The sequence below is a fragment of the Eurytemora carolleeae genome, unplaced genomic scaffold, assembly GCF_000591075.1.
Source record: "Eurytemora carolleeae unplaced genomic scaffold, Eaff_2.0 scaffold35, whole genome shotgun sequence".
Lineage (NCBI taxonomy): Eukaryota > Metazoa > Arthropoda > Copepoda > Calanoida > Temoridae > Eurytemora > Eurytemora carolleeae.
Genome location: NW_019396166.1, coordinates 478,126 through 495,587, shown reverse-complemented (window position 1 = coordinate 495,587; position 17,462 = coordinate 478,126). Strand labels below are relative to the sequence as shown.

Genomic DNA, 17,462 nt, shown 5'->3' with positions numbered 1-17,462 from the left:
GCAGTACGAGACAGACAAGACAGACAAGACACAAGACAGACAAGACATACAAGACAGACAAGACAGACAAGACAGACAAGACAGACAAGACAGACAAGACAGACAAGACAGACAAGACAGACAAGTGGGGGGGGGGTGGAGAAGAGGGGGTAATATTAAAGGATGCAGTTTTTTATCACCACATTCTTTCATGTTTACCCTAAAAAGGTTAAATCTAAATTTGAAAAATTAAGGAATAGTTAATTTGTCAAAAAATATATGAAGAGTATGTTATCAAATAAAATATTATTTGTGAACGCAAAACATGCTAGGGTTAAAACTACCTTGAACTGAGAAACTTTAGAATTTGCATCTAGAAAATTTTAAATTAAAAACAGTTTGAATTCGAATTTTGCACAGAAGAATTGAATACATGCTAAAGATGAAAATTAGATTTAGACAATGATATGAAAATAATATGTATATAAAAAAGGTGTTCATTTTTTAAACGTTGGTGTAATGGGTGGGAGAAACTAGACATTGTGTATACACTGTATAACACTATGCAAACAAAGCAATGCAGCTAAAATATAAAAAAATGTATGATTTGATGAAAAAATCATTGTTTTTGTTATTTGGATAAATTTGTTAAAAAGGAAGCAAAAATGCATGTTCTGGACCAATGAACCACAAACTTAAAATACATCTTTCATAATAAAAATCAAAACGTTAGTTTGCAATAAAACATTACTTTGAAAAGCCCGTAGACTAAGGGTGATCAAAAATGAAATTAAGCCAACCGCCCACCAGAGGTTGCTGCTTTTTCACTTAAAGAAAATTGCTAACAAAAAAAAATCAAAAAATGTGCAAATTTCCTTTGACAGGTTGTTTGCAAAAAATTTGCAATTTTTTTTCGCAAAACTTATGCACTTCGTTTCCTTATGTCAAAGGCTTTCCAAAAAAATAAATTTTATCAAAATCTGACAAGTGGAAGTGGGTCAAAACAAAGATTTAGTTTGTTACAGGAAAAAGCAGTCATTCAGGCAGTGTGCCTGAGGACTCAGGCAGTTAATATTAAAGCCCGGTTTTAGGCCCAAAGGAGGGCTTTGGGTATGTAGGAAAAGTCAGAAAATTTCAACAGCCTCAGACCAATACTTTTTGAGTTATGTAAAAAAACTACGGGGGGGTCAACCCCCCCCCCAGCAGGAATAGGGTTAAAATATTCTCCATATTTTGATATTGTTGGTGACAGAAAATATGTTTGACTCATCTATAGTTCTAAAGTTTTTTCAATGTTTTGAATTTGATTTGTTTTCAGTTTATATTCAGTTCCAGAATAATCATGAATATCACACATCAAATAGATTTACAAAAGGATGTGGGAAAAATATTAATGTAATTTAAACAATTAAATTTGGTGAACATTTCAAGCTTTAACATTTTGAGATTTCAGTAAAATGTTTTTTCAACCTATTTTATTTTTGCAAGGTTTGCAGACAGGCAGTACACTTTACAAAAGGATAAACAAAATAATAAATTCATCTGAATCAGTCTAGTTTAAGATTAAAATGACGCAGTGTAAAATTTGATCATACATATATATATATAAAGAAATGATTTTGATCTACTTCACTTTTTTAATGTAAAATTTAGTGATTTTTTTCAGATTTTAACTAAGTTTGTTACCAGTGGTTTAAAGTACCCCATCACCCAGAGAGTCTTTAGTGCAAAGGCGCATCAAAGGATTAAGGTGCGCATAGGCGCACAAGAGAGCAGAGAAGTCTGAAAATGTGGATTCTTGTTTTTATTTGCGTTTTTTCCATGTCTCTTGGGGAGAATCCAGGTAGATTTAAATTTTTAAACCATTGAAAAATTTAATACCATGCATTTTTGGTATTTTTCACAGAACAGTAAAAAAAATGTAATAAATTTCCAAATTTAATTTTTATTTGATTTTTTTAGTTTATTCACTTTTATACTTCTTTCTCGTTATTGTTTTCATCCTTGACATATATGTGTTCGTTTATCAATCAATCTTTTGTAGATATTTGAATAATTTTTAAATTATTTTTTAGAAGAATTGCCTCCACCACCTTTTATAATCCTTCCGCAAACCACAAAATCAAGGAAATACTTAAATTCCAAAAAATCTTTCAAGTTACCAATTCAAAATGGCGTCCATGGTAAATCCTTCAAGTTACCAATTCAAAATGGCGTCCATGGTAAATCCTCCAATTTACCAATTCAAAATGTTGTCATAGATGATAGTTGTTATAATGATGATTCGTGTTTCCTGAGTAAACATTTATTTAGTTAAACCAATAAACAACCCTGCCAATTCGACCCCCCCAGGGTAACCCTCATTTCTAACTATTTTATCCCCTCCGGGCCCCCCCCTCACCTCTCCTTCTTTTAATACTTTTTCCTAGTCACCCACCCACTGAGATTTTTCCGATGTAGGTACATCATGGTTTGAATAGTTTAACACAAATTGGTTGTCTGCTGTCCAATAAGATAAATGAATGAATGAATTAATGAAGTTGAAGGAATGTGTGAATGTTTAAAGGGAGTGTTCACGAAAAATGAAAGGGGGTATAGGCTTATGTCAAAAAATATTCGATGGTGATTGCTACTAATCTTTCTTCTCTTTGTTGCGTCTGTAAGGAGAAAATTGTTAAAAACGACTCATACCGAAGAACGTAGCGTCCATACAAATTCAGAAAGTTTCAATATTCGACTCGGATCGTAAAAAATTCAATTTAATTCAAAATAAATCATTTAGGTATCACAACCTATAATCATCAATTTTTTTCGAAGCATTCCCATATAGTTGATATTTTAAAATATTTTTGATTTTTTTGGGGGCTAATATTTCGCTTCCAACTTGTTTTCGCGGCTGGTGCTAGATTTTTTAACATTCCTGGAAAAGATGATAATAGAAATGAATGTTTTCAAAAGTAACTCTCGGATCATAAAAAATAAAAATTAAGAAATATAATGAAATATCAACTATATAGCAAACGTTGAAAAAAAATGATGATTATAGGTTGTGATACCTAAAGGATTTGTTTGGAATTAAATTTAATTTTGTATGATCCGAGTCGAGTATTGCAACTTTTTAAATTTGTATGGACGCTACGTTCTTCGGTATGAGTCTTTTTAACAATTTTCTCCTTATAGACGCAACAGATAGAAGAAATATTAGAAGCGATCACCATCGAATGTTTTTGGACGTAAACTTATACCTCCTTTCATTATTTGCAAACACTCCCTTTCAGGTCAACAGTTCATCGCGCTGTTACTAGCGGGGAGAACCTCTCGTTAACCCTATCACGGTCGGGAGGGGGATTCATCCTCCCCCTAAGGTTTATTTTGAATAACTTAAAAATGGCTTACATTAGAACGCTAAAACTTCTTCACTTTTTCAACATCATAGTTGTGAAAAAATTTAGCTAAAACATTTTTTTGTTGATTCATAGGGTAGGGTGGAGAATGGTCAAACGGCGGGTCGGTGTTTAAAAAAATTCAGAAATGGTTAATTACATTTTTATTAATTAAACTACAGGGCTAAGATTTATATATTTGAAAAAGGCCTCGAAAAATGGATATAATTATGTTAATATGTTAATATTTGTGAAAAGTAATAATAATTGTTTTTAAAATTTTTACCGACATTGTTTTAGAACTTTTTAAAAATCCTCCCTTGCACTCTAACCATTAAAGATCCTTCCATACACCGTAACCATTAAAGTAGGAGTAATAATTTTTTTCATGAGCAGGCCTTGAAAAGTTTGGGTAAAAGTAAATTTCCAGGAAAGGAGAAATAAACCAATTTCAGAAGTCTAGGGTGGGGCACTGCCCTTTTCCCCCCCCCCCCCCCCCCGTTGTATACGTTCTTGTATATATTTCCAGCAGAATTATTTTAGTCTTTGGATCAATTTCAATCTTAAATTAACTAGAATAAAACTGTTTTAACGTATACCTCCCCGGATTAACAAAAGAATCAGATTGAAAAGAATTCTAATATTTGAATCTGCAGTAATGTTAAAGTGTCAATGGTACCTGAAGAAAATGTTCATATTATAATGCCTGCACAGACATTTGGTAAGGCCCATTTTTTCAAAATTTATAAATTTATATTTTTTAAATCTTCATACAATCTGTAAGATTTTTTGAACCCAAATAAAAACAATTATTTTAAAGTTCTTCATTAACAAAAGTATCTTCAGAAGAAGCATCACAACCTTCATCATCATCATCACCATCATCACCATCATCACCATCATCATCATCATCACCATTATCACCATCATCAACAACTAGTTCATTTCGTCCAACTTCATTTCCACAAAGAACATCAGTAATGGATGCAGCCACCACAGCAACTACAGAGGAAGCTATTGAATCCTTTACGTCATCCACAAAACCTGGAGCTTTGAAATTTCCTGCTCGCACAACAGAAAAAACTTCCTTTCTCCTACCAACAAGAACACCAATTGGTTCAGAATCATCAACTAACTCGGGAACAAAACGGGTAGATGGGTTTATTTTTCAAAGAGTAAATACCAATCTGTTTAAAAACTTAAATGGTTCTAAACCTCTGGAGGATGGGAAAGTATTAAATGAGAGCAGTGAAGAAAATACTGAAGATGAAGGAGAAGATATCAGTGAGGAGAAAGAAGACAAAAAAGAGAAAAATAAAAATATAACAGAAGAAAAAGAAATGCTTGAAAGCGAAAAGAACAAAAATGATGATTTTGACAAGGAAGACAATGGAGGCATAAACGTTGACAATAAAGACGTAAATGTTGACAATGAAAAATTAAATGTCGAGGATGCAGACTTAAATGTTGAGAATGAAGATGAATCAGTGGTAGATGAAGCTCCAAAAGATGAAAGCCATGTTGAAATAACTTCAGCACAGAAAAAGAATAAGAATAAGAATAAAACTTCAGACCAACCAAGGAACATGAAAAATAGCCCTTTAATGAGACATGCTTTGTAAACTTAAGTTACTCTACTTTTACAATTTACAATTTTATCTCTTAACTTTTAATCCAAGTTAATGAATCAGAATCCCATCAATGGTCCCCAGTAGAACCCAAATCTTACTAAAAACTTCCTAATCCCTGTTAAAGCCAAAGGTGTGGGCAGTTGGCAATACCCCCCTTTTTTATTGTCCTTTAAATAACTTCATCATTAGTTTACAAACTAGTTTTTTTGCCGGCTAATTGTTTGGTCTCATAGGATTCAAGACAACTCACACTGGAAAGAGAAATCAAGGTAAAAAAATAAGAATATGAAAAATATTGTTTGAATCAATTTTGGGCACTTTGGTTGAAAAGTTTACAGTCATACATAGATTTTTTGAGTTGTCTAAATATAAAATTACGATGACATTTTCAAACAAAAAATCCCTGTTTACTCGTATTCTATTGTTGTTGTTTTTTTTTCACCAGATTCAATATCAGTTCTTCAACTATGGTTGTCAAGTTTATTTCTGAAATGACTGGACTCACCGTTGTTCTTGTAGAGGTGAGAGAAATACAAAGTAAAAGGGCTGTAAGCGTAATTTAAAGTGACCTTCCAGGAAAATATTCAATGCTGGACTTTTAACGATACATTTGAAACCTTAACTCTGATATCTGTGTTTATTAATACTTGATCAAACACAAATTTCGAGGGTACCGTTGTAAATCGGGTGTTGCAAACTTTGCATAAAGGGTCACTTGAATTTACGCTTACAGTCCCTTTAAGAAAATTGAAAAAAAAATATATTTCCAATTGCAGATGAAAATGAAGAAAAAACACCTTTCCACATGTTTACGCCAAACTTTCTTCTTTAACATATTCAGTTGTAATCTGTTATCTTTACATCAGTTTCATGTTTTCAGTCGGAGTCTCCTATTGTCAATGGATATTTCTGTCTGGCGACTGAAGCGCACGATCATGATGGATTACCGCACACTCTTGAACATCTCGTCTTCCTTGGTGGGTTCAATCAATCAAGCAAATGTCAAAATCAAAATAGAATCTATTTCTTTTTTTTATATTTGTTTATCAAATTTTAGGAAGTGAGGAATATCCCTATAAAGAGGTTTTGGATCTTTTAGCCAACAGGTAACAAATCAAATAAAACTAATAAAAAAGTATTTTAACCCATTTAACAAAAAGGTCTAAACTGAACTTGATAGAATCATGGAGCAGGGTTTATACATTCAGATTTTAAAATCAGATGAAAGGAAAGCATAACAATCCTTTGTGCCTTTTTATAACACTTATATGCTTGAGAGGAAATGATTTCTCTCATAAAACTTCAATTTTCTGACCATATATCTTTGTAATCCTTATCCTTTCCTTTCCTTTTCCTTTTATTTCTATTTTTATATCTTTTAAGAATTAATGGGAAATATTCCCACAACCTCTACTTTTAGAGGTTTTTAAATATTTTCTCCTGAAACACTTTATTTTGTATGTTTTTGTTATATTTCATAAATAAATAATTTTTTTACTTTTTTTACTTTACTTTTTTATCTGATGGGATAGACCTTTTGTATTTGAAACTAGGAGTTCTATTAGAATATATTTGATATAGAAAGGTTTCACGGGCAGCCGTAGTACATTTGAATTTCCGAGCCGGGTCAGCCTTTCCGGTCCCAGGTTGTACTGTACCTAGCTCTATGGACAGGACTAGCTGGTGCAACAAGGCTTACGCGGTCAGACTTATGCTTCATATAGGTTGAATTTACTTTTAGTAAAGGGACAGACGTGCGTGGTTTAAACCATCATGTTAAAAAGATATAAATAAGAGTTTGATGCTAACGATCATTCCTGTGCTTAACGAATCGGATTTAATTTTTAATATCACATTAATTGTATATTTTTAGCTATGTTTAGCTGTGATTAATTGTATATTTCTAGATGTTTATCTGTGATTAATTGTATATTTCTAGATGTTTATCTGTGATTAATTGTATATTTCTAGATGTTTGGCTGTGATAATTGTATATTTGTAGATGTTTGGCTGTGATAAATTGTATATTTCTAGATGTTTGGCTGTGATAAATTGTATATTTCTAGATGTTTATCTGTGATTAATTGTATATTTCTAGATGTTTGGCTGTGATTAATTGTATATTTCTAGATGTTTAGCTGTGATTAATTGTATAGGTTTAGATGTTTAGCTATCATTAATTGTATATTTCTAGATGTTTGGCTGTGATAATTGTATATTTGTAGATGTTTGGCTGTGATTAATTGTATATATTTCTAGATGTTTGGCGGTAATAATTGTATATTTGTAGATGTTTGGCTGTGATTAATTGTATATTTCTAGATGTTTGGCTGTGATTATTGTATATTTCTAGATGTTTGGCTGTTATTAATTGTATATTTCTAGATGTTTATCTGTGATTAATTGTATATTTCTAGATGTCTGGCTGTGATAATTGAATATTTCTAGATGTCTGGCTGTGATAATTATATATTTCTAGATGTTTGGCTGACAGAACAAATGCTTGGACCGATACAGATCATACATGTTACACTGTATATACTGCTGGGTCTTCAGGAAAATCATTTTTAAGTTTCAAAATCTATAAAATTCAAAAGGATGCACTAAACAAATAAAGCCCCGAATCTTGTCTTGACTAAATCAAAATGGCCGATTTTTCTCTGAAAATAAATTGTAAAGAAAAATATCGATTTTTTTTCTCTGAAAATGATTTTGAACTAGGATTTTTACATATTTTGCCAGTTTATATGGACCATATTCTTTATCCACTTCTCAGGGATGAGGTAACTTTTTCAACTGCTTTTCTAAGTTTTAGGATATCTGTCAGAGTTCTTAGATTATTTTTAGAACTATTTGATTAATTTCAAGACTATTTGATTAATTTCAGAACTATTTGACTAATTTCAGGACTATTTGATTAATTTCAGGACTATTTGATTAATTTTAGGACTATTTGAAAAAATTTAGGGCTATTTGACTATTTTAGGACTTTTTAACTAATTCCAGGACTATTTTTTAAAAATCTCAGGACTATTTGACTAATTTCAGGACTATTTGTCTAATTTCAGGACAATTTGACTAATTTCAGGTCTATTTGACAAATTAAATGTCTATTTGACTAATTTCAGGACTATTTGAAAAAAATCAGGGCTATTTGACTTATTTTAGGACTATATGACTATTTCAGAACTATTTGACTAATTTCAGGACTACTTGACTAATTTCAGGACTATTTCAGGACTATTTGACTAATTTAGGGACTATATTTCAGGACTATTTGACTGAGGTTCATCATATAAACGGAGAAGGTTTAGATGCTGGAGTAGTGTATAGTGAGATGCAGGTTAGTTTATATTAAAATCATTAAAATTTGTTCTTTAAACCAAAGTTTCAGAAAAAAATCGTAATTTTTATTTGTCTGATTAACCAAATTTTTAGACTTAAATGATTGTGATAAAGTTTATTTTTATTGACTTGATTGTTTCTTTACAATTTTACGCAATTTTAGTTCTACTGTCCTTAAAAAGATTCAAATTAATCATTATTTCTTTGTACAAATTATAAAAACTTTCTATATTTTTAACATGATATATTCAATTCAAACTTCAAACCTTTTTTGTTCTAAAAATCGTAATTCTTTCTTTTACACAGTGTTTAAATTTAGGGAGTTGAACATTCTAGTTCGAATATAATGTACTTCGCTTTAGCAGAGGTAAACTTTTCAAACTAATACAAATTTATATTAAAATATAAATATTTATATACAAAAAGATTCACAATCTGAAATTTGTCCAAAACTAAGGTTTGTTTGTAATTAAAGGAGTTGATTCTTTGCCACAAACTCTGATTTTCTAATCCCTATATCTTTTAAACCCAATATCGTAAATAATTGACGTTTCAAACTTAGATTATTTGATCTAACAGAACTCATAGTTTGAAAAATCAAAGGTCTACGACATTGGAATCCAAAGATATAGGGATTAGAAAATCAAACTTTGTTGCAAAGACTCAATTCCTTTGTGATTAAATATTCTAATTAAACATTTCGCCTCAATCTTTATTAAATCTTTTTATCTTTGGATCCTAAACTATGGTATGTTATGCCATTCAGTTAAATCATAAATTTAAATTTAAGGTTGCAAAGATGTACAGATAAAGATGTAAAGATACCTAACTCAAATTTTACATGCATAGAAAGCAGACAACTTTTAATTATCAAACAGAGAGACATCTAACGCTAAAATTTTGAATTTATTTTTTTTCTTCTACAAGGCCCTCTACCCTGGGTCTGGGTACGAGTCTGAGACTGGTGGATACTTACAGAATCTTAGAAACTCAACCAATATAACCAAGGTAATATATATACTTTGTTTGTCTGTCTGTTTGACTGTCTATATAGTATTTTCAACTTTTTCAGTTAAAATATACATTTGTTAACTGCAAATTCGAAATATAAGGAAGACGATTTTACCGACTCAGATGTCGTAGACTTTTCTCAAGACGTGTGTATCTATTTCCGGCCATGAAGCACCCACATGTCACCCTCGCTTCTTCGTTCCCTCCCAGGGGGCGGGCATAACTCTCCTAATTTTGCCTGGCTAGGTTTATACTGTACAGTGAAATTTGTCGAAAAATGTTTCCTTATGACTGAGTTCGTATCATAGAGTACAGTGGGTTTAATCCTAAGTACATCTATTTGTACGGTATTGAGTGGACAGTTAATTTTAATATTTTTCAACAATGAGATATTGTAGTGTCAAAAATTGTGTAAACAATATTTTTTTCTCTATTTGTCATGTCTCATTTTTATACAAAAATCATATGGACTTGTTTTCTTTGCTTTCACTTTCAAACAATAACTTTCAAAACTGATCTACGAATTATGATCCCCCCCAGGTAGAATTTCTGATCGGGTCATTGTGTACAGTGGCTGTACAACAAGAAGTCTAAAATTCCAGATGCCCCCTCTATTACTAATATCTCGATGTTCCCTCCTCACCCCTCTTCACATCCCAGCTCGGCAGTCAGATTGAAACACTAGAGATGATCACAACTCTGTCTCAGGGAGCAACCCTGGCTCCTTCATGGTGATGATGCAGATACCTAGCCATCAACAGACGATGCTTACATCCAGCTCAATATTTTTCCAAGAGTTCCAAAATTATCAGGCGAACATTGAGACGCATTCCCTCATATTAGAAACTGATAAGACCGCGATCTCTCCCCTGTTCCAAGAGTTCCAAAATTGTCAGGCGAACATTGAGACGCATTCCCTCATATTCGAAACTGACAAGACCATGATCTCTCCCCCTCCTTATCCAAAGCCTGGAGTGAGCGAAACCTGTTGTTCCAGTTCCTGATGATCAGCACCACCATCATGAAGTTCTACAAATATGTTCCAACTGATGTTCGTCAATAGTTTTCTTTGTTCATTTTTAACCAACCAATTTTACTCAGCCATGGGCAAATATTTCAAAACTTTCGTTTTTTTTTTATGAATGTTAGAAATATCCATGTTTAGATCTCTTTATTTTACTATAATGACTTTTAAAGTCAACAACATTTTAGATGTTTAAATATATATTTTCCAAGACAAAATGTTTAATGGGTCTATATATGTCTATTTGTCCATATGTAATGTATACAAAGAGAAATGTTTACAATTAAAATAGAAGATGGGCGCGAAGTGCTCTAAAAGCCTAGTCTTTATAGATTTAAAATATTGAAGGGCTGTAAGCGCAATTTCAAGTAACCTTAAATGTAAAGATGACAATGCACGATTTACAACGGTACCCTTGATAGCTTTGTCTGATCAAGTATTAATTAGATATCAATTTTTTTGTTACTTTAAAATGTTTATTTTCATTTACGGTTTCTCTGCGAAAGGGACTTAAATATTTCTTGCTTACAAGAAGAAATGGAGAAACTCACAGAAACAAACACTATTTGAGTCTGAAAAACGACATTTTTGATCGAATTAAGATTTCCAGGATACCGTTGGAATTACGGATACAGTCCCTTGTAAACTAGACACAAGGCACGGGCAGCCGTAGTACATTTGAATTTCCGAGCCGGGTCAACCTTTCCGCGCGGTCCCAGTTTGTACTGTGTCGCCCAAAAATTGGGTTAACAAAGCAGACACCTAATAGGACTAGCCGGTGCAACAAGGTGGACGCGGTCAGACTTTAGATTGAATTTCCTTTTACTAAAGGGTCAGGGGTGCTTGAAGGAGAAGTTCAAATATATGCGACATTGACGATATACAATGGAACAAACTCAAATTTGCGAATCCCTCTATCTTTATAATCAATTGGTGTAGACCTTTGATATGTCAAACTTTGATCTAAACAGGATTTTAAATCTCTATGGTCTATCACCTTAGAGGAAGTAAAAGTCGTAACAAGGTTTCCGTAGGTGAACCTGCTGAAGGATCATTAAAGGTTTGGTTCCGTGCCTCTGGCGCAGTCCGAATGCTTTGGCAAACCAAGTCGGGTAGGAGCGGGTGTTTCGTCGAAACCAAGGGTGCCGTGGTGCCCTGGGCTAGGCATGTCATTGAGTTGCAAAGATATAGAGTTTAGAAAATCAGACTCAATTTCTTTATTCGATTCCATATTAGAAATTCAAAACATGGTTGTGCTTCTCAACAGCTCTTTACTGAGAAGAGTTATAATTAAAAACATATAAGATTTTAATCTTACGTGGAATTTACTTTTGTTTACCGTGGCTTGTAAAGTTGTAATTGTGTATATGGGATTATTCTTCAAGATGAAATATAAATTCGTTATTTAAAGCAAAGCACTGCCAAGTTTTTGAACATGTTTGAAGAAAAAAAACTTTTGTAAAAGAGCGACGATACGTGATGGGTCAATTAATTACGTTAATTTATAAGCTTCAGTGGAACGAAGGGATTCAATTAATACAACTAACTTGAGGTTTATGAAGAATAAATCAAAATCATACATGTTTTCCTACTTTATTAAAATCTCGTAGACAAACTAAAGTATAAAATTTTTCACCTATTATTGTCCTGGGTTAAATATCGATAAAACAATATTTAATTCAGTAAAATAAAGGGACCGTTCAGTAATATAGAGGGACCGCATTGTCAATTTTTTTTAACTTTCAACTTTTCTTAACTGAAATATGTAAAAATATGTAAAAAATGTTTGTTAAGAATGTTATCGATGATATATTTATCATGTTTAAAGGTTATTGTTGTAAAACAGGGCTCACTTGATAAACCGTGACAGTCCTTTAAATATTAATTGTTTTTAGGTTCGAGCATATCACAAGCAGTACTATCGTCCTGAGAATCTAGGAAAATCATTAAAAAAAAAATAAAACCTTTAAAAATATTATTTTAAATTTAATTAAAAACATCCTAGGGTATTTATGATACTTAGTATCAAATTAAAGGAAATTTTTGTATAAACAGTTGAACAGGGGGTTGGGGGGGAGGGGGGGGGGGGGATTGAATTTTATAATTGCATAATTTATAAAGACACAGGATCTCTATCTACAACGGCGTTATTTGGCGATCCTTATAACAGTTTATGAATTGCTTAATAATAGATAAATATTAAATAATAATTATCAAATCATGAATGTAAATATTTAAGTAAATATTAAACGTAATTAATGATCAAATCATAAATAAATAATTTAAAATAATAAAGTTAAGTATGAAATATGAATTATCAAATCATAAATAAATATTATTTAATAATAAAAAAGGGAAATATTAAAATTTAATTAATAATTAATGAATTATCAGTTCTGACAATAACTGGAAGAATTGACCCGGATCAGCTATTTAGGAAATCAAAACATTTTGAATTTATTAGATCATAATTATGGTTTAACTGGAATTACAAGTTGTCAGCGTAATACTAATTAACCTTTCCATAGATCTAAAAAATGCCATTCACGATAACCTTTAAGGTTGGGGGGAAGTTGGGGGGCTTTTAGCCATTTCTATATTTGAACAAATTTTAAAAAGATATTTCATTTCCGTTTCACGCTATTATAATGGTAGTAAAGATAAGCAAATGAAATTGATCACTCATTGATCCTTATATCTTTGCATCCTAATGTCGAAGATTATGGCAACTAAAAATTAGAGTTTGATGTAACCAGTTGGTTTGTCCAAATGTAGAAAGACAAATTTGTGTGCGTGTGCGGAAAAATGTCTGTTTGTGTGCGTGTGCGGAAAAATGTCTGTTGTGTGCGTGTACGGAAAAATGTCTGTTTGTGTGCGTGTTTATTGTTTTGGGTTTTCAACCGTAGAAGAGGATAGTACAGAATTATATAGTCTTTCCCTCTCCTCCTTTCCTTCCTTTGATTTTCTTTTCAACTAAAGTTAAAGTTAGAGGGACGGTAAAAATTAAAATAAATTAAAAAACCTAAAGTCCAGTGGGGTGAAAAAAAATCTGGCAAAAATTGACGCCTTAAATTAGGATTAGAAAAAAAAAGGTTTTAAGATTTCTTATTTTTAACCTTACCTTTAGGAAATCCGCAGAAAGAATTTGAGTCTTTTCAACAAATTCTGATTTTGTAATTCTTATATCTTTGCAACCCAATGTCGTAGACCCCTAGTAGAACTATTTCAAACTGTGAATTATGCTGGATCAAAAAATCTGAGTTTGAAGTACCAAAGGTTTACACCAGCAGGTTTAAAAGATATAAAGATTAGAAAATTTGAGTTTCTGACAAAAACTCAATTCCTTTCCAGGAATTTTTGGGATCAGGGAATTCCCAGGAATCTTGGGATCTGGGAATTCCCAAATTTGAAATCCAAGCTAACTCCTTGTATTGAAACCCGTTGTAGGTTATCTGATCAAAAGTATAAATGAAAAACAGGCTTTTTAAAACTTGCTTCAGATAGTACGTTGCATGATGTCTAAATACTAATTATAATGTATAATGTCATTTTAATCTGCATTCATCTATTCAGCTAACCTAGTTATTATTTGAACAAAATATTTATTTTTTTCTGCATCAATGATTTAATTTTATGCTTTGAAAAGGAAAAATTTGGTGCATGTGACATTTCATAGAAAGACATTTCATAAATAGGGCATTTCATGGTCAGGACATTTCATGGTCAGGAAATTTGAAAGGAATAGGACATTTTCTCTTTCTATGAAAAATCATATCTATGAAATGTTCTATCAATAAATTTCGTTTTCTATAAAATGTGCAATCCATGATTTTTTTTCTATGAAATGTCCTATGTATGAATTTTTTTTATGAAATGTCCTGTATATAAAATGTCCTATATCTATGATTTTGTTATCTATGAAATGTCTTTCTATGAAATGTCCCAACGCCATGTGGCAATAAATATCCAATATGGCGTACTAAAAAATGTTGATCTTTGCAGTACACTAAGAAGTACAGAGGAGAAGGTTCTTAGGAAGAAAGAAGAAATTGGAAATGTGGAATACATCAGACCATGGCAGGTAAGCAAGCATTCATCGATGTTAGTAAAGTTATTGATCATGATCTTGGTTTTGTTGAGAATCTTGATATTTTAAATAATCTTTATATCTTTGTGGACCATGATATCTTAGAAGTTTATTGATATTTTCAGTGATCTTGATTGTGTTCGTGTTATATTAATTTTTATATTGTGTTCATGATAAAACTGATCTTTCTCCTAATCTTCATCATGAGCTTGATCTTTATATGATCTTGATCATATACAACTATACAAGATCTTTTATCGTGTTAAATATTTTTTATATTTCTGATCCAAAGCATTATAATGATCATTGTTGCATTGGTAATCATGATTTTATTACTGATCATAATCTTGATGTTCATGATCATGATCTTAATCATTATCTTAGGTGCACTGATAATCATGATCTTGTTAATGATCATAATCTTATTCATAATGTTATTCATGATCATGAATGTGATTAATATCGATTGAATGCATTTATGATCATGATCGTTGTTGTATATCAATAATCATGATCGTGTGCGTAAGTAATCATGGTCTTAATGATTGATGGTTTTCATGATCTTCATCGTGATCATTAAAATGGATGCATATTGGTAATCATGATTTTGTTAGTGATGGTAATCTTAATGTTGCTCATTCTCATGATTGAGATCATTTTGAATTGAGGATTATGATCTTGTCAGTGATCATAAACTTCAATGTCCTCTTCTTCTTGATCTTCATCATTATCTTGGATGTATATTGATAATCATGATCTTGTACGTGAAAATAATCTTGATAATGTTCATGATCATGATCTTGATTCTCCGCATGTGCTTTATGATCATGATATTGATCTGCATCTGTCCATAGAAACCCTTGGCTCCGTTAATTGAAGATCTGGGAAACGGGCTTTCTGTTGAAATTCCATCAGAGGATGAAACTATTGGTAAACACTTTTATTCTAACATTTTAATATTATTTTATCATCTCAAAATGCCGGGATAGTGTCCATGTGTTTGTGTTTGACCTTTTACTTATACTTTATAATTCTAGGAAAATGAAAATTTTTTAATGTCATTTATTTGATGGTAAATTTGTTTGCATTATTAATTATTATTCTCTGAAATGGCTTTCCTTAATTTTAATTCAAACATTAATATGTTGTCCTTTGAATACATAAACTTGTAAATAAAACGTTAATTAAGCGTAAATTTAAGTTACCCTCCATTTGAGTGGCATGTTCGATTTACATCGGTAAAATGAGACAGGTTTCTGTTTTTAAAATTATTTAAAATATTAACTAACATTTTTCTTTTAATGAATTTGGCAAAATTAACCCTATTCAGACTGACGTCTACTTTACCCCAAATTATTCCCTATTATCTATAACATTTGATACATTTTTTGGAAAACCCTCAGGTTCTATTCTAATAAATTTCAAATATTTTTTACAAAATTAAGTTATTTAGCTAAAATTTTCAAAAACAAAAAGTGCGCGAACTATACATTTATAAAAGCCCTTGACCCAGCGAATTCAAATATGTAAAAACATTTTCAAATCTGAATGTTTATTCAAGGAAAGTTAAAAATGTTCAAGTTCCCTTTAACCCTATCCCCGCTGGGGTACTTGAAAACCAGGATACGCTGGGGGGGGGGTCAATTTGACCCCCCCCCCTCTAAATCCCATGTTTTATGTCCAAATATGACAAATGATACATCATTAGAAAGCTCTTGTGCTCTACTTTTAGAATCTGCAAAAAAAATGCAAATTTGCGAAAATTGAATTTTTTATCCCAAAATCCAGTTTTATAGTAAAAATGTTTGCAAAAAAAAATTTGTCCAAAAAATGACAAATTACACATTTTTGAAAACCTTGACCATGCCATTTCAAATATGCAAAAATTTTTGCAAAATTTTAAATAACCTGATTTTTAATCAAGAAAAACTAAAAATGTTCAAATTTCCTTTGACAGGTTTTTTGCAAAAAATTTGCAATTTTTTTCTCGCAAAACTTGTGCAATCCGTTTCCTTATGTCATAGGCTTTCCAAAAAGCTAAATTTTATCAAAATCTGACAAGTGAAAGTGGGTCAAAACAAAGATTTAGTTTGCTACAGGCAAAAGCAGTCATTCAGGCAGTGTGCCTGAGGACTCAGGCAGTTAGTATTAAAGCCCGGTTTTAGGCCTAAAGGGAGGGCTTTGGGTATGTAAGAAAAGTCAGAAAATTTCAACAGCCTCAGACCAATACTTTTTGAGTTATGTAGAAAAAACTACAGGGGGGCGATGTTATTTCCCCCCCCCCAGCGGGAATAGGGTTAAAGGCGTCAGCGCAAAAATATTTGCAAAATGTCTCCGCAAACATTTTCCAATCTTCTTCTTTTTGTTGAAGGCTTTCTAAAAAGCTGTAAAATATTAACATACAATGGCTGGTCGTAGGCTTAAATATAGATTTAATTTGGTATAGGCAAAATAATGCATTCAAAGTAGGTTTATAAGATCCAATTTAATCCAGAAAAATAAAAAAGTCAGCTAGAATAGGGTTAGACCAAGGAGAATAGAATATATATTAGAGTGGAATTTATTAGAAAAAAGTGTAAAACGGCCATTTTGTTGTACTGTTTCCATACTGCAGGTGTACTTCACATAGTTGCGCTATATAACCTTTTTGGCCCTGGAACATCATTTTATAGAAAATCTAAAATTAATATTAAAAAAAAACAAATCATGAAATAGGCTGGTTTCATAATTGACCAATGATCATTTCACATAGACTCTATACCTTTCACTTTACAAACGATGATTTTCCGATATAACTATAAATCAAATGATGTTTTTCACCAAATTCATTTTCTATAGTTTATTTAACAGCTTTAAAAAATTCGAAATTGAAATTGATAGTCTAGGGAACATACTTTATTAATGTACTCTACTGCATATAATTTGTGAACATTTACATGATTTGTACACTTTGAACTCCCTTTCAGGCTGAAAGGGACTGACAAAATTCATACCGAGGGATT

General features: G+C 31.6%; 1 protein-coding gene across 1 annotated transcript in view; it reads left to right on the top strand.

Moving 5' to 3' along the window:
- The first annotated feature begins 1,626 nt into the window (after nucleotides 1–1,626).
- LOC111696969 (uncharacterized protein C05D11.1) overlaps nucleotides 1,627–17,462 on the top strand; it is a 33,391-nt gene continuing 17,555 nt past the window's right edge. The window contains exons 1-17 of the mRNA XM_023466794.1: nucleotides 1,627–1,822; nucleotides 2,055–2,106; nucleotides 4,019–4,083; nucleotides 4,209–4,944; nucleotides 5,227–5,262; nucleotides 5,439–5,514; nucleotides 5,874–5,970; nucleotides 6,051–6,099; nucleotides 7,473–7,549; nucleotides 7,715–7,776; nucleotides 8,265–8,336; nucleotides 8,658–8,705; nucleotides 9,266–9,346; nucleotides 12,269–12,311; nucleotides 12,768–12,810; nucleotides 14,376–14,454; nucleotides 15,315–15,390. Of these exons, the coding sequence (XP_023322562.1) occupies nucleotides 1,768–1,822; nucleotides 2,055–2,106; nucleotides 4,019–4,083; nucleotides 4,209–4,944; nucleotides 5,227–5,262; nucleotides 5,439–5,514; nucleotides 5,874–5,970; nucleotides 6,051–6,099; nucleotides 7,473–7,549; nucleotides 7,715–7,776; nucleotides 8,265–8,336; nucleotides 8,658–8,705; nucleotides 9,266–9,346; nucleotides 12,269–12,311; nucleotides 12,768–12,810; nucleotides 14,376–14,454; nucleotides 15,315–15,390 (1,747 nt within the window). The 5' untranslated portion in view covers nucleotides 1,627–1,767. The remainder of the gene's footprint in view (nucleotides 1,823–2,054; nucleotides 2,107–4,018; nucleotides 4,084–4,208; nucleotides 4,945–5,226; nucleotides 5,263–5,438; nucleotides 5,515–5,873; nucleotides 5,971–6,050; nucleotides 6,100–7,472; nucleotides 7,550–7,714; nucleotides 7,777–8,264; nucleotides 8,337–8,657; nucleotides 8,706–9,265; nucleotides 9,347–12,268; nucleotides 12,312–12,767; nucleotides 12,811–14,375; nucleotides 14,455–15,314; nucleotides 15,391–17,462) is intronic.